Below are 24,821 nucleotides of genomic sequence, written 5' to 3'. Positions count from 1 at the left end.
AGCACCTGCTGAAAAATGTCGAAAATTCAGGTTTTCGTTTTTTGGCTGTAACTTTCGATGCGTTGATCGCAGCGTATTGGGACTGCGCCCAATCGATTTCTCTCGCATTATTACGTCGGAATAGTGCCACAATTAATTTATTCCAGCACTTTTGAAAATCGCGAAAATTTTCGCCAAAAATACAAAGGGGTTAACCTTCCTTTTTTTTTGACCAAAAAATTTTTCGTCTCAGAATTGATTCGTATGACTCTTTCCCGACCAATTGGACCCCAAGGAACTCAGAAAACGCAGCAAAAGGAGCGTGGGATCAACGGGAGAGAAGATACGAGGAAAAAAGCACCTGCTGAAAAATGTCGAAAATTCGGGTTTTCGTTTTTTGACTGTCACTTTCGATGCGTTGATCGCAGCGTATTGGGACTGCGCCCAATCGATTTCTCTCGCAAAATTACGTCGGAATAGTGCCACAATTAATTTATTCCAGCACTTTTGGAAATTGCGAAAATTTTCGCCAGAAAAACAAAGGGGTTAACCTTCCTTTTTTTTTGACCAAAAAATTTTTCGTCTCAGAATTGATTCGTATGACTCTTTCCCGGCCAATTGGACCCCAAGGAACTCAGAAAACGCAGCAAAAGGAGCGTGGGATCAACGGGAGAGAAGATACGAGGAAAAAAGCACCTGCTGAAAAATGTCGAAAATTCGGGTTTTCGTTTTCAGACTGTCACTTTCGATGCGTTGATCGCAGCGTATTGGGACTGCGCCCAATCGATTTCTCTCGCAAAATTACGTCGGAATAGTGCCACAATTAATTTATTCCAGCACTTTTGGAAATTGCGAAAATTTTCGCCAGAAAAACAAAGGGGTTAACCTTCCTTTTTTTTTGACCAAAAAATTTTTCGTCTCAGAATTGATTCGTATGACTCTTTCCCGACCAATTGGACCCCAAGGAACTCAGAAAACGCAGCAAAAGGAGCGTGGGATCAACGGGAGAAAAGATACGAGGAAAAAAGCACCTGCTGAAAAATGTCGAAAATTCGGGTTTTCGTTTTTTGACTGTAACTTTCGATGCGTTGATCGCAGCGTATTGGGACTGCGCCCAATCGATTTCTCTCGCAATATTACGTCGGAATAGTGCCACAATTAATTTATTCCAGCACTTTTGAAAATCGCGAAAATTTTCGCCAAAAATACAAAGGGGTTAATTTTCCTTTTTTTTTGACCAAAAAATTTTTCGTCTCAGAATTGATTCGTATGACTCTTTCCCGACCAATTGGACCCCAAGGAACTCAGAAAACGCAGCAAAAGGAGCGTGGGATCAACGGGAGAGAAGATACGAGGAAAAAAGCACCTGCTGAAAAATGTCGAAAATTCGGGTTTTCGTTTTTCGACTGTAACTTTCGATGCGTTGATCGCAGCGTATTGAGACTGCGCCCAATCGATTTCTCTCGCAAAATTACGTCGGAATAGTGCCACAATTAATCTATTCCAGCACTTTTGGAAATTGCGAAAATTTGCGCCAGAAAAACAAAGGGGTTAACCTTCCTTTTTTTTTGACCAAAAAATTTTTCGTCTCAGAATTGATTCGTATGACTCTTTCCCGACCAATTGGACCCCAAGGAACTCAGAAAACGCAGCAAAAGGAGCGTGGGATCAACGGGAGAGAAGATACGAGGAAAAAAGCACCTGCTGAAAAATGTCGAAAATTCAGGTTATCGTTTTTTGGCTGTACCTTTCGATGCGTTGATCGCAGCGTATTGGGACTGCGCCCAATCGATTTCTTTTGCAAAATTACGTCGAAATAGTGCCACAATTAATTTATTTCAGCACTTTTGAAAATCGCGAAAATTTTCGCCAAAAATACAAAGGGGTTAACCTTCCTTTTTTTTTTACCAAAAAATTTTTCGTCTCAGAATTGATTCGTATGACTCTTTCCCGACCAATTGGACCCCAAGGAACTCAGAAAACGCAGCAAAAGGAGCGTGGGATCAACGGGAGAGAAGATACGAGGAAAAAAGCACCTGCTGAAAAATGTCGAAAATTCAGGTTTTCGTTTTTTGGCTGTAACTTTCGATGCGTTGATCGCAGCGTATTGGGACTGCGCCCAATCGATTTCTCTCGCAATATTACGTCGGAATAGTGCCACAATTAATTTATTCCAGCACTTTTGAAAATGGCGAAAATTTTCGCCAAAAATACAAAGGGGTTAACCTACCTTTTTTTTTGAACAAAAAATTTTACGTCTCAGAATTGATTCGTATGACTCTTTCCCGACCAATTGGACCCCAAGGAACTCAGAAAACGCAGCAAAAGGAGCGTGGGATCAACGGGAGAGAAGATACGAGGAAAAAAGCACCTGCTGAAAAATGTCGAAAATTCGGGTTTTCGTTTTTTGACTGTCACTTTCGATGCGTTGATCGCAGCGTATTGGGACTGCGCCCAATCGATTTCTCTCGCAAAATTACGTCGGAATAGTGCCACAATTAATTTATCCCAGCACTTTTGGAAATTGCGAAAATTTTCGCCAGAAAAACAAAGGGGTTAACCTTCCTTTTTTTTTGACCAAAAAATTTTTCGTCTCAGAATTGATTCGTATGACTCTTTCCCGACCAATTGGACCCCAAGGAACTCAGAAAACGCAGCAAAAGGAGCGTGGGATCAACGGGAGAGAAGATACGAGGAAAAAAGCACCTGCTGAAAAATGTCGAAAATTCGGGTTTTCGTTTTTTGGCTGTAACTTTCGATGCGTTGATCGCAGCGTATTGGGACTGCGCCCAATCGATTTCTCTCGCAAAATTACGTCGGAATAGCGCCACAATTAATTTATTTCAGCACTTTTTAAAATCGCGAAAATTTTCGCCAAAAATACAAAGGGGTTAACCTTCCTTTTTTTTTGACCAAAAAATTTTTCGTCTCAGAATTGATTCGTATGACTCTTTACCGACCAATCGGACCTTAAGGAACTCAGAAAACGCAGCAAAAGGAGCGTGGGATCAACGGGAGAGAAGATACGAGGAAAAAAGCACCTGCTGAAAAATGTCGAAAATTTAGGTTTTCGTTTTTTGGCTGTAACTTTCGATGCGTTGATCGCAGCGTATTGGGACTGCGCCCAATCGATTTCTCTCGCAAAATTACGTCGGAACAGTGCCACAATTAATTTATTCCAGCACTTTTGAAAATCGCGAAAATTTTCGCTAAAAATACAAAGGGGTTAACCTTCCTTTTTTTTTGACCAAAAAATTTTTCGTCTCAGAATTGATTCGTATGACTCTTTTCCGACCAATTGGACCCCAAGGAACTCAGAAAACGCAGCAAAAGGAGCGTGGGATCAACGGGAGAGATGATACGAGGAAAAAAGCACCAGCTGAAAAATGTCGAAAATTCAGGTTTTCTTTTTTTGGCTGTAACTTTCGATGCGTTGCTCGCAGCGTATCGGGACTGCGCCCGATCGTTTTCTCTCGCAAAATTACGTCGGAATAGTGCATCCGAGAATTTATACCAGCACTTTTCGAAATCGCGAAAATTTTCGCCAAAATTGCAAAGCGCATAATGCCCTACCGTTTGTTTCTAGGCAAATAATTTTTCGCCTCAGATTAGTTTTGTCCGACCCTACTCTGTCTCATTTAACCATTCAGAATTCAGACAACGCACTGAATAGAGCCGTGGACTGACTGCCTGTAAATTGCCAATAAAAGCCAGCCGCAGAGAAACGACAAAAGGAAGTCTCGTTTTCTCACCGCAGCCCCTGAACCCTACCGCACAGCTTTTCAGAACTGTACGCAACTAATTTTTCTTCTCAAGTCACCGTGATATAGCGCATCAAGTAATTGAATTTTCCAACATCAATATCCAATAAATTATCCAAAGAAATCAAATGGCTATCAAGTTTTGCATGAGTATTGAATAAAGTTCATCACTATATCGGACACTCCTAAATTTAGGGCCAGCTTTTTTTCTATGTTTGGAGCGGAATCGTTTCACTTGTCGTATAGAGTTTTCGGAATGCAACTGCACTTATCGGAAACTTGGAAACCAAAAAAGACCTCGAGAACTTCGTGAAGTCAATAGTCAATAGTCGTGCCGTCACTCTGCATCTGCCGTTCATAGCTACGCCTTCAAATTACGTGCAATTGCTGTCGCGATTTAATCAACCAGTCATTTCACCCGGGACAACAGATCCCAGTATATTTTATAGTTAGCTTGAAGTTCACCGAAAAAATTTGAGCAGGCCAGCTTTTCCACGCGTTATCTTTGGAGCCCAAATCTCTATGTTATAGGAATTGAATGTCAGGACCTGTTGGACTCTTGGTATTTAACGTTTCATTGTCAGGCGTGTATTTGGCGTGGAGAATACATCACATAAAGCGCCTGGCAGCAGGCAACGCAAACGAGTAACCTGCATCTAAGTCCTCACCGTTCACTTACGACGGTTGCGTGCTTGCTGGCGAGTAACTGTTTAATCAAGATTCTGCATATTTGGATAATACATTGTAGGTTCAATAGCTGAGAAATGACGACGAAAGACATTAAATTTCTCCTATGTCTGTAACTGTTGAATTGCCAATTGCAGCGATATGATACTGTGCCAGATTGTTCGCTCTTGTGAAATTACGTCAATGTATCTTACGTATTGATCGAGTTCAACGTGTTTTATAATTTGTCAACATCCAAGAAGCGTTCATCAGTCACACCTGTCATCATATACTTTACCTGTTCCTAGGACTAAGAGTTCAGAAAATTTTTGCCTCCGTGTAGTTCTGACATGAGCATAATTTAGCATCACCAATGATCGCGGATTGGAGCCATGTTATTCTTCTTGTCCCAGGTATATTTCCTAATTTAAAAATTTGGGGCTGGTTTACTATAAGTGGAGGAATTAAGGTAATCTGGGACCAAAATCGTTTAATTAAGTCTTTGTACAGAAAACAATAAAAATGAACATAAATTCATTGCAAATCACCATCATATATTAGCATTTGATGCATAATAGTGCCTACGATCTAGTCTAAATGCTTGATAACTCCTATATTTATTTCATTCGATATAGCTCTATGCATTTATGGTTAGTGCCGTAAAGTTCAGTGGTTCCGCTGTCTGGTGTTTTACATACACAATTCAAATGAGAGGTCGACATATCGAGGGATGAGGGTACTTTGAATTTGCACACTGTTTGCCTGATGAGCGTTTTCGGTCTGCCAACAAGACTTATTTATATCATGCAATTATCCAAGATTTGGCAAACGATAACTCATTTCTTATATTCACTCAATAGTCAGTAGTAATCGTAATATATTTGTATCCTATATTCGTAATATACCACGAACTTGTACCAATATAATACATTATTGATTATGTTTACATTATCATAGTCCATAGATCTATAGATTATATTCACGTATTTACATAAGGATAATATAAATAAATATCCCAAGTTATTTGCGCGTTCACATGAAACAATTCTACCCAATTTCACCATCTTCAACAAAAAACCGAAGCCCAACGTTGGCCATACAAATTATTCCAGGTTTCAGTGTCGTTACTATCCATTATGAAGTATAGACATTTCTTTGCCTGCGTTACGCTTTCTGCTTCCAACAAATTTTCCAATATACTTTCTATTCAACCAAACTTCAAGAACAGTTCATGCAAGCGCGAACAATATTTTTATATTATTTCTCTCCTATCATTTCATCAGCACCATAATAGATAAATAAATATATATATATATATATATATATGTGTGTGTGTGTGTGTGTATGTCTACATACGTGTATATATTATATATATTTACCTTTCTATTTTAGAGCGTAAATTGGATCATTAAGTAATTATAATCTAGACCAGAAACAACAGAAAAGGGTATTCTCCGAATACATCACTTGCCTTCCATAATACAAAAACTACAAACTTCTCACTTTCTTAATAATCAATATCGACCAAAAACTGGTGAAGCCGTTTTTGCTTAATGGGATTACACAATTCGTGGGCACGCGCGCGTTCTTGAGTAAAGTGGCGAAATTCGTGTATTTCATCATTTCTCTTTGTTTTAATATACAATTCAAGATTTACCGACGGACAAACAATTTCTCAAACAATTACAAGATCCACGAACACACCCAAGTTAATTCTGTATAGGTACAAAAGTGACAGAAAATTTTGATATTAAATGCGCCCCAATATTACGGGTAAATTCTGATACGGAAAATAGTGATTGACAAACTTTGCGTATTAAAATGGATTGAGGGAATAGTAACTATAGACATCAGTGAATAAAACGGTTTCAAACATTTGACTCAGAGATCTCTATTTTTTCTTTTACTCATTAACTCATCGATCATACTGTGCGAAAAGCCATTTCCAGATAAATTTTTTTTTTCCTGATGTCCTTTCATTCTTCATTTTTATGGAATAATTGTCTGCAGAGTTTACAAGATACAAAAATAAGTATAGTGGAGCCCTTTCTGCTCTCTTCATCTAAATCTATTCTATTTCCTGGTTCTCATTGTCGTGTGCTACTACACAAGATTACAAGGACTCTAGTTCTCCAAGTTTGTTAGGAATTTCCTTGGATATTGAGAATATAAAAAAACAAGAGCAATAATAATCATGATAAATTATGAGACAAAAAGGTTGTTCTTTGTTTTGAGTGTAATAAAAAATTTCCGAACAAACTTGGTGTTGCTAAAGCTATCTCTGACCACGCAGAGAATATTATCGCACGTTGGTTGGGATCAACATTCGATTTATATATATACTTGCGTGTAACATGTATACGTATATATAAATATGTATGGACGACGACGAAGCCACAACAAGGAGCGAGGTTAGTCGCACGGATTACTTTGTTCTCCTAACGATCAGACCGAAGCGAAATTATACCTCGCAGCCGTGGCGTGGCTCCGATAAAACTTGATCATTTCTTGAATTCAATTACATATCCATATTTTTTCCTTTATTATATACCTAGCTAAATATTAATTCTGACATATGCTACAATCGGTGCACCAACATGATCCCACGTAATACACGTTAGTCCAGAAGGTCTGTCGTGTTGTCATGCTTGTCTTGAGACCTCTTCGGTTTCTCATTGTCAGTCCTAGCGTGCTATCCGATGGTTTTCAGCGATGAAATGCGCGGGTTTAAGTGGACACAAGAGAAACAAATAAATAAACGAGAAAGAAGCTAACCAAATTTATTTTATAATATAGGGGGAGACAGAAGGAGAAATGTGGAGAGAGAGAGAGAGAGAGAGAGAAATATTAGCGATTGTGGAGTTCAGATAGCTAAATTAAAACACAGATCACCGAGATCGATTTTGCTTCTTATTAATTGTAGTTTGATAGTTTTATCAATTTCTTTAAACACGATTCAACAAAAATCATCAAAACAATTTCACGTGATACTGAGAGTAATTTATTCGGTTATCGCCTTATCTATCTTTCTCATTTTCTTGTCGAGCTGAATGATACACTACTCTGTATCTTTGCTTATAATACAGTTGATTTATTCTTATTGATAATGTTGAAAACAGAATAAAAATAATAATAATAATAATAATAATAATAATAATAATGACAACGACAGCCACGTCCACGGGTTATCTGTATCCTGATTTGAATTATTGCGCACTCAGACACGTACATGAACTTAGCTTATTTTCAACCTGTACAAACGGTAAGATTGAGAAGAAATTAATTGTGAAATAACATCGCTTTTTTGTGTTGTCAACTCTTTTTTTAAATATGAACTTGTTCAAATGAAAGAAATTGAACAAAGTAATTCGAAACTGACTTCAGGCCGGCACAATCGAATCGATCACTGTTCGTCGAAAGTGCAATGAGTCAAAGCCTATAGTGTCTCTGAGACTCCTTAACGATCAAAAACAATACATTCCTTGAAATCCCGTTCCATGCAGAATAGATTATGTTAAAAGGAAATAAGAAAGACAAGAACAAAATAAGAAAGAACAGAACAGCGTTAGTTTTTTCTGTTTAGATAACAAATTACACTTCATTACTTGACCTTGTCATAAGAACAAAACAAAAAAAAAAAAAAAAAAATGGTTTACATATGTATATTACTTCGCAGCTTTCGCTATCAGGATGCCGTCTCGCCGTTTAATTAGTATCCCTTGGGCTAGTATCCATGTCTGTGTCTGCATCCGCGTCCGGTTCCGGGTCTTATTATTACGATCCGGAATTCTCGCTACGCTAATCTATATACATGTAATTAATTGTGTAAAGTATAATTTTATCTTAAAGGGTCAACAACGAGCCCCGAGCATGCGAGGCCTTCGAGTAGCCGAAAGTCGTGATTTCATATCATTAGACATATATAATATACGGGGGAAGGGGGATGCTTATTTTACGGTCGAGAAATTTTGCTGCGGATTTTGATTCGAGGATACCCATGAAGTGAACACATCCCTGAAACAGAAATTACTATTGTCAGACAATGGGGAAAATAAATTAGTGGAAAAAAAAAATACCCAATTACATACATACATCATGCATACAACGAAAATTTGTATTTCAGACTATCGGCAAAACTTGTCTACTTCGCTCTACTGGTTATTACTTTCAAACGGCTGATCGAGTTCATTCGATTTATGTTTTGACCGTGACAATTATCGCTATCATCATTATTCTTTCAAGCAGACGAAAATCAATAACAACAACAATAATAATAAGCAAATCATCGAATGAACGTGCATCAGTCTTTAAAATACCTTAATTAATAGAGTTAGTAAAAAAGTATGGATGGATCAAATGGAATGCTCACACAAACCTGCAGTGGCTGACCACACACTCATTGCTGCAGTACTCATCCTCCCACTCACTGTTAGCTACCGCTGGATTTGGGCATCCGTGACGGATGCAAGCATTTGCTGGGGCCCTCTGCCCTCCCATATTCACCTGAGTTCCGGTTACCGGAGGAGGGCTCGATAGCGAGTCGCCTCTGGGGGGGCTCATGTGGATCATCTGTTGCTGCTGTTGTTGCTGGACCTGAACCTGCTGGACTTGCTGTTGAGGTACCTACGCAATTTCAATGCCCATTTTTTCTTTTTTTTTTTTTGATCTCTTTCTCTCTCTCTCTTTTTTTCTTTTACGGAAAACGGGCCGTCACGTTGTCTCGTTTTTCTTCGAAAACCGAACAAAAGATCATTTTCAGGAGGATGCCCTCTCTACAAGTTTTCCCCAGGAAACAATTTTAATACCTGAAAAAAAATCCCAGAGCAGGAATAAACCGTTCGGGAAATGTTTTCGTTGTCGTTTTTCGTTTTCTTTTCTTGTTTTTGTTTTTTCTTTTTTTTTTTTTTTTTTTTTTTTGGTATGCCGAAATAAATAAAAGACAAAATTTCACCAGTATCCAATCAAAGATTTCTTTTAATATAAATTAAACATTCAACACAGTTTCACGTAATCACGTAATACGATCATTCATTACTTATAAGTTTGCACTTTTTCTTTCATTTGTAATTTCAAATCGTATAATGTGGCGAATTTTCTCTCTTTCTACTATATTATTACCAACGCGACAGAACGTCAAATATAAATTGAATTCTTACAAAATGTCTCCTAAGATAACGAAGATATATATACATATATCTAAAGTCATGTAATATATACACTATATATATAAATATGTAGCATACACGTATTGTCTGGAATTATTAAAACATAGGTATGTATGACATTAAAGAACGTCCAATTACAGTAACAAAAAATTCCTCCAGTGAACAGTTTATTATTACAGCGATGAGGAAAGATTGACCGGCAATAGGAGTTGGTATTACTTTTATTATCACTATCACTATTACTATTATCATTATCATTATAATTATATCATGTTCCTCTTGTTGTACCGTAATAAACCAGAATACTAGATCAAAGTGGATGTTTCAACGTGAAAGATAATTAGTGGCTATTTTGACTAATGTTACGGTACTGAAATTGCTCGGTAATTTGAAGCAATCTTGCCAATCGCCATTAATACAACCGCTGCTTAAACCTCGTTCATCCTTCTTACCCCTCAACTCCCTCCCGTACTTGCCCCCTCTTCTTTTCATTTTATTATCCCACCCCCTCCCCCCCCCCCCTTGCCACCTCCCTTTCCCTACGAGTGTTAATGCGTGCCGTTGTAATAATACGGTCTTCTATCTACGTGGAATAATGGATGTGTTATATGCGGAGACACGTGTCCCCGTCTTTCCGTCTTCACGCAAAGTTTACTGACCTGCTGCATGTATTGCTGTTGTGGCACTTGCTGCTGCTGTTGCATGTGTTGCTGCTGTTGTTGTTGTTGTTGTTGCTGCTGTTGTTGTTGTTGTTGCATGTGGCTCATTGGGCTACCCATAAGTGCCTTGAAATAAACATGGAAGAGCTCACAATGCGTATACAGAGTAACAAAGATACAATTAATCATATTTTATACAACGTTCGACGTTTTGCAAACTTTGCTAAAAAATTATTCCATCGTTCCGTTCTTTCGTAATATTTTTTTTTTCTTTTCTACTCAATTCCCTAACTGTATTTTTGAACTCCTCGCAAAGTACGTACAGGGAATTAATTTTCACACGTATGCGGTAAAAAGTTTTCACGCCAAATTTCATCACCGCAATATATTTCCATTTCGTTGATGCAACGTGAAAAAAACCAAACCGAAAACGAGTGCATCAAAAGCCAAAGCGAGAAAACATATAGGTATCTACAATTGGAGGTTTGCTTCCTCGAAACGAGGCAGGCAGGCAGACAGTAGATATGGGTAGAGTATCTATGTACCTGAGGGTACAAAGACTCGACACCAATTCACGTTTAAATATAGAATCGCATATAACCGGTTCCCCTTCTTTCGTTTGTTAGAGATGAGAACGGAAAACTGACTGTTGACAAAGCTAAAGCTGTATAATAAGAAATACCCGCTTTAATGTGAGTACCTGGGGACATTGTACAAGCGTTTTCGCATCAACTGAACTACCTCCTAAAATTAAAGATACTGTATAGAATGTGTTTCAATTATACGAGAACGGTATTTTGTAATTTATCGCCATCTAGATAAAACCACGTAGGAATAATAGCACCACGACAAATCCACAATACAAGGAAAATCAAGACCGTCACGAACTGATACCCTGCATTTGTAAATTTCTAAACATACATACATACACAAACAAATATTTCATTTCTCGAGAGGCAGAATAAAGTTAAAAATAATTCGTAATAGTGAAAATGGTCAAATTGCGGGTGAAAAATGTAGTCAAAGTTAGATGCCTGCAGAAATTGGCAGTCAAACTTGCTGTTTTAGTTCGCAAAGTGATGAAAATTTTCTCAAAGCTCATCTTAGGCGTTAAACCGCCTTGCCGAATCGATCCCATCTCCGTCAATTTCAGTGCATTTTGCTGCCAAAACTTTAGCTACTAAATCTTATCAGATTTATTGTTTAAAAATGTACCTGTTGTTGTTGCTGCTGCGGATTGCCCATCGCCGCCAAGTGATGCGGTGACTTTTTTATTCCCATCTGTTGCTGCTGTTGCTGGTGCTGCTGATGCTGCTGCTGAGGGGATGGTGGCTGGGGACTGTAACCCTGGTAGGGAACACTGCTGGGTCCCCCATTTCCCCCGTATCCACCATATCCGCCGTACTGTACAGGGGCGGGTTGTTGTTGCTGCTGTTGTTGTTCCGGGCCACCTTCACCGGCCCCCTTGCTGACCAAAGAAGCCCTGTACGCCGCCAAGGCCTTCAAGTACTCCTTTTTCGCAGCTTCAGTCTTCTTCTTGTACACCTAGATCGAACAAAAACCTTCGTTATTAACTAAGGAGAAAACGAGAGAGAGAGAAATAAAAGACGAAATATCAAAGGGAGGCTGAGTGCCGAGAGTTGAGTTTGTTGGTAATACAATTATAATTTGGAATGCGTGAAAACTTGGCCGAGTAACATTTGAACGATAATGTCAAACGGGTACGAGGAGATACATGTAAATTTGTGTATGTAAGTTACACGCCCTAAATATTTAACAGCGGGATAAACTGCTTATACGTTGCAAGGCCTTGCGCAAACTTCATCTTTATTTATTTATGGATTTTTCACTCTATTAAACAACCAGTCAGGACGGTGTTTCATCAAAGCAAAATGCTTCACACAATCGGACATCTGTGAACTGTCGGATCCTCAAAGGAATTCATATTGCGCAGACGTGAATATCGAATAAAAAAAAAAAAAAAAAATCAAATCATCCTCTTTGATTTCGAAAGCGACTCTATTTCTTCTGCACTCTTCTACAATCACCATTATTGCTTGGTATTGATGTTTATTTAAAATTAAAATATAGAACAAAAGAAAGACATTCGTCGTCGACGATGATTCAACGATTTATATACATGTACGCGAAACGAACTGTGGACACATTGAAATTACCGTGCTGTACAAAACAATACGTATTATTCCAACAAACGTATAAATGTAAGGTAAATTATTCTTGCTGTACTCGGAAATTACTGTTTCTTTGACATCCTGTGTTACAATACGTGAAGCGAAAAAATAGTTACTTCAAAGCGACGCACGTAACATTACAGTCAGTTTCGAAATAATATATTAGGGTTAAAGAAGAAATCAGTTTTTAACGTCCCTGCTGCAGGTGAGGAAAAAAACCAGGCGTTAATTGAGCGCGGTTGAAGCGTAATATAAACTTGTCCGCTAATTAGTACATACCTATACCTAAATCGTATTTGCTACTACGTTTATAATCAGATTTAAGACAGCCAAGCCGGCCTTTATTATACAATAATACGCCCGGAATCGTTGAGATATTCACCAATTAGTGAAATAATTAAGCGCCCACGAAACGCGCTTAATTGCCGAACGATTTTTTTCCCTACACAGACAGTCTTTCGATATAATGTATACAAGTCGGTACATGGAGGCATGCACACTTGTACAAATACATAATGCTCTACACGTAGCGAATTACTGTGAAAGAAGAAAAATGACTACCTATAATTAAACTCAACAACGCGCATTATGATTATTTAAATTGACCTTCGTATAACAATTAAAGATCATTGTACTCGTAATGGCCATGTTCGGTAAACCAAAAACAAAAATCTAACCCGCGTTTATAACACAACGGTAACCTTCTTACACTGTAACGGTATCAGCAAATTATGATAATCGGAGCAATAATAATCTACAGTTTGTAATTACAACTGTTATGTAACTTTGGAGAGTTGTTAGGTAAACTAAAAGTAAACGACGAACAGTTTAGCAAAAACTTTTCCCCTCTCCTCAGCAACGTATTTTTGAAACGTGAAAAACGTTTTGAACAGAAATAAAAGACGTGGAAGAAGAAAAAAAAAAAACAGGAAGAGGGGGGAAATGAGGATGCGTTAACGTCGGCTCGAGTTTACTCCTTGAGTATCAACGACCGCCCATAAAACAGACATAACGCATCACGCGTCACCCGCATGACTTCATAATCCAAATAAAACCGCATCTATTACACGCACGTACGTATATTCGTATGGACATTGAGGAAAGTTACACACGAATGACTCGTCACTTTGTACAGTTACTTCGTCATTATTGATCATTTATTTTAGTGGTAATCACTTTTTTCCCCCCATGGGCAAGTCGTAATGTTATATTGCATGTACGTAACGTGACATACTTGTATGGACAAATTGACAATTACTCATAACAGTAAATCAGACAGCACTTGAAACCGCCAACGACTAAGACGACAGATTACGTACAGACAGATAAGCTTTTAGTTGGTTGATTCAGAGATATTTATGAAGACTCATCGTCAATTTCACTTTGTATCGTATTTTATCCGGTAATAAATCATTTTCAAATATTTCAGTACGATTTGTATATTCTATTCTGAGATTATCATTGCATAATTAAATTTTTATCGCACTGCATATATAAATTACGCGTCTGATATACTTGAGATGCAGCATATCTATACATCTGTATCGTGTATGTTAGATTTTTCATACATACACGAGTACAACAATCGAGTTAGTCAGAATACGAGCGTGATGCAATAAATACAAATTATAATATCGACAATATCAGTGAATATAGAATGGTGAAACTAAACGTATGAGTGAGAACTATAACGTGCCGTGTAAAATATTACGATGTATATTGTAATACCTGTCGATTCTCGTCCAATAATTTTTAAATACATGTATACATTGAATGTAGCAAAACAAAAATAATTATATAATATCGAAGCAAATTTATCCGAATGATTTTGCATTCAATTCATGTGTACATAATTGAAGGTCTATGTATTTGCAAATTTCTCTACGAACACAAGGTATACAATTTTACGTGCAAATATGAACACACACATGCATGTGTGTGCGATAAACATATTTTTACGAATACTATATGCCAGTCGTAAAGTTGCCGTTTCGGCAGTTCGATCATCATTATTTCTATTTCCAAACCTTTATGCCAGTAAATTTTTACAGCCAATTACATCTCGTGACTCGTGCCCAATTATTTCACCAAAAAGAAAAGAAAACAACACATTCCGTAACACGATCGCGTGAGCTCTGCTGCTTTGGTATATCGTATATGAAAGCATATTTATATATACACATGGTATATACCAACTGTAGACTGGGGGGGGGGGGGGGGGGGGGAGAGAAAAAAATTCACAACGAATTTCTCATATGCGAAGAAAACAGATGCAAGCTGTGTACTTACATGTTGTAACATTAACGTGTAATTTCACGTGGAACTCAAGTTGACGCAAAAAAAGAAAATGAAAAAAAAAAAAACGTTCTCAACTTTTCTTTACTACTATTATTATAACGTATTATTATCGCCGATTATAGTGATTACCGGTTGTATAAAGGTGAAACAATGAAGCATACGGTATTATTGTACGGTTAAAAGAAATGCCTAAGAATACTTGTACATGGTTATAAGTGGAAATGTAAGGTAATCGTAGGACTTACGTCTTTGTGTTCGGTGTCGAGAGCGTCCCACATCGAAGCGACGATTTTCGACACGTCGCCGAAACTTGCGCTTGGATTCTGTCCCTTGATAGCCGCCTGGGTATCGCGGAAGAATAATGCGTACGCCGACACAGGCCTGAAAGCAGGTTTACCACTGTCAAATACAATCTGTCGTTCATCGTCTCTTTTCCACGTTCATTTTATACCCACCGGTGCGTGCGCAATAAAAAAAAATAAAAAAAAAAAAAAAGAGTCAAGTATACCAATATTTTAGGATCTAGTTAAGTTTCCCTTTCAACGATAGTAAAAGTCTGTCACAATCTTGATTCAAAGTTTAAATATCATATATTCTGTGAATGTGTATATACACTTCTCGCATCAGGATTGCTCGCCAATGTTTTGATATAACAAGTAATTGCATCACGCATTCTTTTTCGCATTGATTATAGTTGGTAGAATTTTCGCTGAGTAACACGAATAACAACGGCTTGACTATCCCAAGAGGCAAGAAGATAATTATTAGTACAGGACTATGACGGTTATATAAACGGAGCAATCCATGACATCACGATCAAGATTCTACGTCGATGTCTCTGATTGGTTTTGATTTGGATTATAAAATTTTTTTTATGAAAGTGCATGACGTAAAATCTTATAAAATATCTTTTTTTAAATATTGACACCTATTAAAGATGAAGATTTCGTAACTTCAAAACATAAATGCATAGGTAAAATTATATGAAAATTATTTCTTTTTTTTTTCTTTTTTTTTTACATCGATTATAAGCAATCGGTAGACATTTTTCTAAACAGGGTATGTATATTATATGCTTACTTTTGTGGCTCGTTGGGATCGCTCTTCTTCTTCTTCTTCTTTTTCTGACCTTTAGGTTTCTTCTGAGCTTTGGTCACCGCGTCAGTCCTTTCCGGTGACGATTGTTTGATGGCTACCATCTGCGAAGCAAATAATTGAAATATATTAGTATTGTTGTAAATAAGTATTAAGCTTGCCAACGATTTAGAGTTGGAAAAATGAGTCTGCAGGTATATTTCTTACGATTAATCACGCGTGAATCACAACGACGCGACGTTCCGTACATATAAATAATCTACTGCAATGGAATGTCAACCACCAATAGCAGACTTTTAAGAAAGTGATTTCAATATGCAGCCATAGCGACTAAGGCTGGACTTAATTATTAACGGAAGAAAAAGTGAAACAAAAAAGCAAAAATGATGCGATGACGAATAAGGATATATGAGGTGTACGTATCGTTAGCAAGCGGATAGAAAAATAGACCGAGGAGAGGATATACCTAGATGCATTAATTACAGATATGCACGTGTGGTATATACTTCAGTACACGTAGGTGTAGCCAGTAGGTATATCAGGATATATGTATATATTCACCCGCATTCGTCATCGAGTAATTTTAAAACTGTGCTCTATTGTATTTAATTCTGAGGCGAATATAGCGGAAACACACCGCGGTGACGGACAACCTTCGCGTGTCACTATTAGAAATTCAAGGTTTCGCCTACCTCTCTCCTTCTCAACAGTCTGACAAAACACTATTCACACAATTTTTAATGCCAACTTAAATCGACTGTCGGGTATGAATTAAAAGGAATTTCCGAAAAAAAAACAAAAAACACTCTTTATAACGAAACAAAGCAGCTGCTGGTGCAGTTAATAAGTATACCAAGAGAAAGATAATATCGTTTTTCACTTATTAGAGAGAAGAATATTTTTCACTTTTTCAACGAGAAAATTTTCCTAATAATAACTCCCAGTGTGTCTGTATTTTTCTTGTTTTTTTTTTTTTTTTTTTTATTACGCCATTATACAGGCTGTGAAAAACTGTGCAGGTTTTACGCGTCTGGTGTTCTTATTACCAAGGAATACTATACTTCGATGTACTATATAATATAGATTGTATATATATATATATATATATATATATATATATATATATATATATATACATACGTAGACGACGATAAAACACGACCATGTATATTTAAGGCATCGTCTTCAGCAGGAGAGAGAGCATTGTTTATACAACCTGTTTCCCTCCGCCTGATTTCTCCTTTTGCAATCGACTCTCTCGTTCACTCCTCTTTTTTTTCCCCCTTCTACCTTATTTATTATTTCAGCACATTTTTTTCTTCTCTCTTTACTCCGCCAAACGCATTGTTATAAAAGGGTTCGCCACCACCGATTTCACGTCTCGCGAATAATCACGACATGGAACTGCATTATATTATACATAGTACTGTAGGTATTATTGGTTATATGGTGGTCAAAACGTTTAGAGAATAAAAAAAAGCCTCGTACAGAAGCGGCGAGAGAATGAATTTTTCAAACGGCGAGAACAACAAGGTTCCCGTTCACATTTCATTTTCACTAAAATGTTTAATTATCTGTTGATCCTCTTTTGGCAAAATGTATTATACAACAATGAGACACAAGTATAAAGAAAAATTCTCGCAATCGTGGCACACCTTGGGATGATGTCTAATCAATTATTCTTTTTTCTTCACTTTTTCTTCATGACCAGTGTTTATTATACGATATTTCCAATCAATAAACCCTTTATCAACGGCGATTGTAAAACATTAAGAGATGCCGGGCAAAGACCAAGTTCTGCGGCAATGGGAATGAGTGTGAACGAGGTCGAGTCGCGGATAACCGACATCGCTACGTACCTTCATTGTATGTTAAGTTATACTATATTACTATTATACCAGACCATCGTGATGAATACCACAGCGTCCTAATATATATGTAATATAAACACATTTTAGCATGTACGTACATAAAACGTGTACATCAAAGCTCGGAGGTAATTTTACGTTCAACCACGTCAGCGAGAAAAATTAAGAAAAAGAAGAACACGAAGAAGAAGAAGAAGAACAGCGTAACTGTGACTAAGTGCCAGTAAACTTTCCACAACGTCGTGTATATAAACTTCATTAAAGTCGAACCAGCGTGAAAAAAGTCGAACACCGAGATGTTGTATAAGTACGAAGAAGATTCGATTTTTTATTTATTTTATTTTGCGTTTTGTTTTTTTTTTTAATTTTTTTAATTACCGAAGCGAAGCTGCTTCGTATAATATTATAGACATAATACATGTACAACAACATGGTGATGAAACGATTTCGGAGGTATTTAGAAGAATTGAATCGGATCTGATATTGACAAGCCACGCGAAGAAACGAGAGAGCAAGGTTCAGCGGGTTTTGGGCAAGGTTTCTTTCTCTTCTTCTTCTTTTTTGTTTTTTTTCTTCTTCTTTTCCTTCTTATTCTTCTACTTCGGCCCTTGTTTTTATTTTTCCGTTTCCTGTCAAGATTCTCAGGTTGACTCGGTGATATATAATACCACTGGAGGAAGAAGAAGAAGAAGAAGAAGAAGAGGGCGGCTAAATCGATAGGAAAGAGGAGATGTTCACTGCCAGAAACAAGTATGCGTACGTATATACACACACACACGTGTATTTATATATACACGGATAAACGACCATGAAATGGACCTTCCTTCTCAGAAGTGCAGCATATTCTACGATTCGAGATGCTGCGAGACGATGAACCGAGAAACCGTCTGTTCCTCTTTCTGTTACCGATTCACCACGGAGATCCTCCGTTCGATCGATCGACGACGTTGTTCTAGAAAGCTCAGCATAATCCGAACATGCAGTCTGCAATGGACAAACCGTGATGATCTTCTGGGTCGATAGAAGAGAGACGGACGGACAGACAGACAGACAGATATGCACACACACCGAGTATGTACGAAAAGCTTCATCATTAAATATATTTTACACTTATTAAACGTTAGTTGAACATCTGGAAACGACAAAACTACATTGCACGAATGCAATTCTTCAACAACTCACCATAGCTGAGTGTGGAGTACTGTCGTCGCTGTCCTCGCTTGTTGTCGTGTTGACATTTTCGGGTATTCCATTTGGTTGCATGGCTGGTGGACTGCCCCCCGTTGGACTGCGATACTGCATTGGTTGCTGCTGTTGCTGCTGCTGTTGTTGCTGCTGTTGTTGTTGTTGCTGTTGCTGCAGCTGTTGCTGTTGTTGTGGATGCATGTACTGCATGTGCTGCTGCATCTGTACCTGCTGATGCTGTTGCTGCTGCTGCTGCTGCTGTTGTTGTTGTTGTTGGTGAGAGTGTTGCTGAAGCAGCAGAAGCTGTTGGCTACCGTGTTGCTGTCCCGGCGACGTCATCGTCGAATACGAACCCTGGGGGCTGTTGTACGCCGAACTGTAACAGAATTTACGTGAAAATAAAAACCAGGGTTAATTACAACGAAACGCTAATTTCGTTACAATACCTATAGCGTAATTATAATTAAATGAATCACACAATGTTCAGTAATTGGTTATACCGTAATAACGATAATTTAAAAAACACAGAAAATTCGTCATCGTCGTGGCCTTCGGGACGATTATTATACCTATCTATATCAGTGAGAGAAAAGACATTGTTGTCAATTCAAAGGAAAATACTCGGAGGGGTGAGGTAGAGGAGGAGGAGGAACGAAGGGCTTAGTTTCGCATCATTATAATTATTATATTATATTATTATGGGAGAGTTCTGTTTGGATTATCCCATCTGTGCTTTCGCCAAATTCACAAATATTTTCATACACCGGGAACAAGAGGGGAGGAAAGCGAACGCCGCAAGAGAGAAAAGCATTGAGAGTTTAAAGGGGGAGGGGGGGCGGGGGGAGGAAGAGGAGGAGGAATGGGGGGCGGAGAGAGGGAGCCACCGGCTCGATGCTATTTTAACACAAATTGGATAACTTTTGAGATATGGCCGCCGCTGCGTCAGCGTCGAAGGATTTACAGCCTATTCTACATCAGCTCCCCCCCCCCCCCCCCCCCTTCTCACCCACCACACCGACATTCTCTCGGCAATCCTGCCCTCGCATCCACCAGTCCAAAATCAAATTTACCTGCCAGTAAATTCACCTCCTCTCTCTCTCAATCTCTCTCCTTTTTCTGTATGTATTATAGTCGTCAGCTTCACGGAGGACTAAGGAAAATTGGGCACAGATATGCGTGTATGCGTGTGTATAAGGGAAACGCTGAAGAAGAATGGCCGAACGTATAAATTCCTTGAAATAAATAACAAATCACGGGTGTTTCAACTTCGGTATAACGGATACATTATAATATTATAGCTTTAAGAGGATGCTATACGGTCATGTTTTACCGAAGGAAAATACACTATCACATTTTGATTTTATGCAAAAATGTATCGGTGTGTTTTGTCAAGAATTTATTGCAAGTAGAATACGGCTGTTATACCCTTTTCGGCACTGAAACGCATAGCCTCTGATAATAGCGAAAATAACCGAAATTTAACGCAGTCGGTAAGGAAGTACCGTAGCATTCCCTTAAGCGTGTAACTTCTTTCCCCCGTCAATATTACAATACTTTGCAGTGACCGCAATTATTTGATCAGCGTTATAAACGTCGCGACGCGCGAAAATGTTCAAGCAACGAGGGTATAAGATACGTAACACTAAAAGAAAACTATTCATTCGGAAGAGAAGAAAAAGAACAAGTTTTAAAGTTCTACATGCATGAATATATCGAGAGCTGGATCTTCTCGTGTATTGTAACGGTCAAACTTAGATACCGCCGCTCTTACAATACGTAAGTAAAAGACCGTTGGAATCCTACACCGGTAGGTATACGTACCGTGGTGTTACGGTGTGTATGCAATGCACACGCGTGTATGGAAAAGAAATAAAAAGAAAGAGGATCCTCTCCAACGTTCGCTCGGCCAACACAACGGATAAACGACGGTAGATGTTTCAAGGATCGTTCGTTCCCTGCTTACAAATATACTTATTTTTGTCTATCGTTTAGAGGTTCGTGTCCTGACTCTCCACGGTTTGTGTCACTTTTTCTTCTCCGTCATTTAAGAAGAAATAAAACCATGCTCCGTGCGTGCATAATGGATACACATACCGACGTATGACGACTAGCAGGCACGAACCCGTCTCAAAGTCCGAGATATAGGCAACCACATTTCCATACCATCGAACATTAATCACGGTTATATTAAAATTGGCCTGAATTTATTTATCTGGGTCGTGTCTAATAAATTCCTCGAAGAAGCTGGTTGACTCATACCATACGGTATTCGAATACCTAATTCTTTCCGGGTATACGTTCGAGTACATATACTTTGACCAATTAATGGAGAAAATTTGTTGACCTTCGTTCCTTCTTCCTCCTCTTCTTCTTCAAATTCTTTTATGTTAATACGTACTTATTACACACACACACACACACACACACACACACACACACACACACACACACACACACACACACACACACACACACACACACACACACACACTTGTGCCGCGTATCGTCGATTAGAGAAAGGTGTGCAGCAGCTGTACGATAAACGATGATATTTGAACGTTACGAAACGCGAAAAGAATTGATGTGGATATGACGTAGGTGAAAACCGTAAGGCAGGAGAGACACGATTCGGTAAATTAGAAAACCATCATTATCGGCCAACGGCTTGTTGACGATCATGATCGATCTCAAGTATACCACGACTATCGTAAATTTGGTACGTATGAATAAATCGAGAATTTCGATCCTGCGAGTAGTTAGAAAACCGAACCAAGTCCTCTTTATTCAAGTTTATGCTCTGGTTCGAGTGTAGCGAGGAGAGCAATGTTGCTGTCTGTCCGTGAAAACAGAGAACTAAACGAGTTAAACCAAACTTCTATTTCTTTTTCTTTTTTCTTTTTTTTTTCAACTCTTAAACGTTGAAACGGAGAATAGTAGTCGACGCCTTCCTCTGTTGCTGCTGCTTCTGCTACTTCTTCTTCTTCTTCTTTTCCCGATGTTGTCGTAAAACGGGCACCCAACATACATACATACCAACCTACCAGCATCCGCCGCAAGGGGAAGAAACGAGAGAACACTTTGTATAAGATAGGTTATAAGGCAGGTATACTCGTCGGTCCGTCCGTCTCGACGACTCTTGAATTCTCCACGTAGCTACGTGTGTTATATTATTATTACTGCAGCAGTCAGCTCGGCTACTTCAAGGATGTGAAAAACGCATGACACCCATCGCCAAGATCAACGCGTTCATGGTGTTGCTGTTACGACCCTGTAGTGCACATTTAACAACTGAACCACTTTATGCCACGCACGATTGGACGTCGATCAAAGGCTTCTTCTTCTTTTTCTTCTTTTTCTTCTTCTTCTTCTTCTCTTTCTTCTAGTTCTGCGGGACGAGTACGAGCGGACCAACATCTTTACTAGATCATATATAGGTGATATAATATGCGACAGAAATGATCCTGAGTAAAAAACGTACGTACCAAATATGTAATTGAGTTTTGGTGCCTTTCGAACCTGTTTTCAATGGCTTGGTGTTCACCATCATTGGCATTACTAAAGGTCTTTTAACCTTTTCAGTCAGAGAAGCCACTATAGCGGCACCCTTTTTCCCCTTTTTTATATGTATTCCATGCAAATCCTGATTTTCTTTGCATTTTCAGGTGACCAGACCGCGTCAATGAATAGGTTAAACAGTTACTTTTTTTTTCTTGTAGCTGTTGCAGATTCAGATGTTCCAATCAATACATTCTTGAACTCCTTCTCATCGTCATCGTCATCGTCATCGTCATCGTCCTCCTCCTCCTCCTCCTCCTCCTCTTTCTCGTCTCGTCTCGATTTCCGAATTTTCATCAGAGAAGAAAACCTCGTTTACTTTTCACTTTTCCAACTAACAATAAATACTCTGTAACGACGAACTGCATCATCAGCATTATCCTCATCATCGTCATTGACACGCACGTGGCTCGTTTGCGAAGTGTGTGACATAAAACATGTATTTATACAGCATACATATAAAATTTGTTCAAAGATTGAATCGTACAGGCTGCAAGCACAGCTCGAGTGAGTATGAATAATTTCTTTTCAACAACTCAACGTCGAGGCCTCTTCGCAACGCAGCATCAGAAGCGGAATACGATGACGATAAGACTGTGTTGCGAGCTGTACGTAAAGGTGGCCAGAAAACTAGGTAACCTACTTTTCTTTCGAAATCTTCCTCCGCCGTATCTACATATGCACATCGCGGTCTCGTGCATACGTTAGTTTCACACACACACACACACACACACACACACACACACACACGCGCGCGCGCGCGCGCGCGCGCGCGCGAAAAAAAAATACATTTGTAATACCCAGCGTGTATTAATCGTGTATCGAATAACAGGATAGCCACAAATTTTTGGGGAAAAAAATTCCACATTTTCCCAGTTCCATAAGTTACCAATATCTAAATTGTTCAGCTTATTAACTCTGTATTAGTTTCAAATGTAATTCGAATTTGAAGAAAAATATAAAATCAGTTCAAGCCAATTTCTTTTCTTGACGTAAAATAAGTAAGCTTGTAGAAAATCATTTCTAATTCCCATCATAGAAAAATGATATTTTCAGTTCTTTTCCACGAACAAATTAAAAATTCCCCGACAATTTGAGGTTTTCTAGATTTTCCCAGGTGTGTGGCCACCCTGAATAATTACCGCAGTGCTATGCGATGTGATGTATGCTTGAAACTGCGAGAGATTGTGTAAAATTTGTCCACCTTATTTTCCACGCTTCTTTCAATATCACACGGTTATATTCTCATTTCTTCCCCGCTATGATAAACTGTATATATTCATTACAGTTTGCAAGAATGGAAACGTTTGATCCGTAACCAAATTAATCCCTGCGACGGACACTTGAGCTGAGGATATAAGAGCTGAATCAAATCAGTCTTTCTTCCGTAAGCGTGGTCTATCTCTTAAAATTCAACTTCAATTTTTCACGCACGTCTCGATCGAGTCCTATTGTCATTATATATTATACACATTGTTTTTTCCCCCCTCAGCTATCTTATCCCTGCATCTTGTCCGTTGTTGGAAAAGAGTCAGAATTTTGTATACATACTTTCTTACAACAAATTTTCACCACGTATAATATTACAATACACACGATTATCCGTCTTATTGCACGAAACATGTAAAGACGTGACGATGACGATGAAATATGCGTTTGAATAAATGAATATAATTTTTAGATACGCAAAGGTATTAAAATCAAAACGCATCAAAACATGCCTTGCAGCATCGACGATGAAAATTTATATTCACCTTCTGATGTCCCCCCCTCTTTCATTTCTTTTCTTTTACCCCTTCGACTTATTACGCCATTTATTGAACCCAGCAAATTGCCGGACGTTAATTTTAAATGGACGGTATATTGCCAATCGAAGATTGATTAGGTAGGCCAGGCGGGCGGTTGGCGTTTTTACATACGCTGGATATAATAACAAGAGAGAGAGTTACATAATACGTTAAGTATATACACACCTGACGTTGATTGGTTGCATGGCGTGTTCCTGCTGGAGGTAGAGTGGCTGCTGATAGCCACCGGGATCGAGATTCATCCCGTCCGGAGATTGTTGCATTCCACCGCCCTGCATCATCTGCAAAAACGAGAAAAAAATAAAATAAAAAATAAAGAAAAACGTAAGAAGAGGTAAGAAAAATATATCGGTAAACGCGAAGTAATGAATGACAAAGGAAGACTCGATCTTTCCGGCTCGGTGGTCTTAGAATTTGTAAGACATCATTTCTTGCCTCTTTTTTTAATATGGAAAAAAAAAAAAAAACTGCAGGTATCTGTATAAAACTTATATATAATCGATTTACCGAACAACCGTTACAAACTATCTGTAAAATATACATATACATACATACACATATATATATGTATATTTGTAAATCATCATCTC

The 24,821-nt window shown here is 38.4% G+C and overlaps 1 protein-coding gene across 8 annotated transcripts in view; it reads right to left on the bottom strand.

Moving 5' to 3' along the window:
* Nucleotides 1–4,879: 4,879 nt before the first annotated feature.
* Nucleotides 4,880–24,821, bottom strand: part of LOC124215999 (TOX high mobility group box family member 3) — a 171,437-nt gene continuing 151,495 nt past the window's right edge. For 5 of the 8 annotated variants that reach the window (XM_069135829.1, XM_069135826.1, XM_069135828.1 and 2 more), the window contains 8 exons: nucleotides 24,397–24,512; nucleotides 18,866–19,244; nucleotides 15,801–15,919; nucleotides 14,966–15,119; nucleotides 11,446–11,775; nucleotides 10,231–10,356; nucleotides 8,776–9,029; nucleotides 4,880–8,420 (listed from right to left, as the gene is read on the bottom strand). In XM_069135829.1, coding sequence (XP_068991930.1) covers nucleotides 8,354–8,420; nucleotides 8,776–9,029; nucleotides 10,231–10,356; nucleotides 11,446–11,775; nucleotides 14,966–15,119; nucleotides 15,801–15,919; nucleotides 18,866–19,244; nucleotides 24,397–24,512 — 1,545 coding nt within the window. In that variant the 3' untranslated portion in view covers nucleotides 4,880–8,353. The remainder of the gene's footprint in view (nucleotides 8,421–8,775; nucleotides 9,030–10,230; nucleotides 10,357–11,445; nucleotides 11,776–14,965; nucleotides 15,120–15,800; nucleotides 15,920–18,865; nucleotides 19,245–24,396; nucleotides 24,513–24,821) is intronic. The other 3 variants (XM_069135827.1, XM_046620005.1, XM_046620006.1) reach the window with 3 other exon arrangements.

This window comes from Neodiprion pinetum, chromosome 4 (genome assembly GCF_021155775.2).
Source record: "Neodiprion pinetum isolate iyNeoPine1 chromosome 4, iyNeoPine1.2, whole genome shotgun sequence".
Classification (NCBI taxonomy): Eukaryota; Metazoa; Arthropoda; class Insecta; order Hymenoptera; family Diprionidae; genus Neodiprion; species Neodiprion pinetum.
The sequence above is the reverse complement of the archived record's forward strand: the minus strand, read 5'-3'. Positions and strand labels throughout refer to the sequence as shown.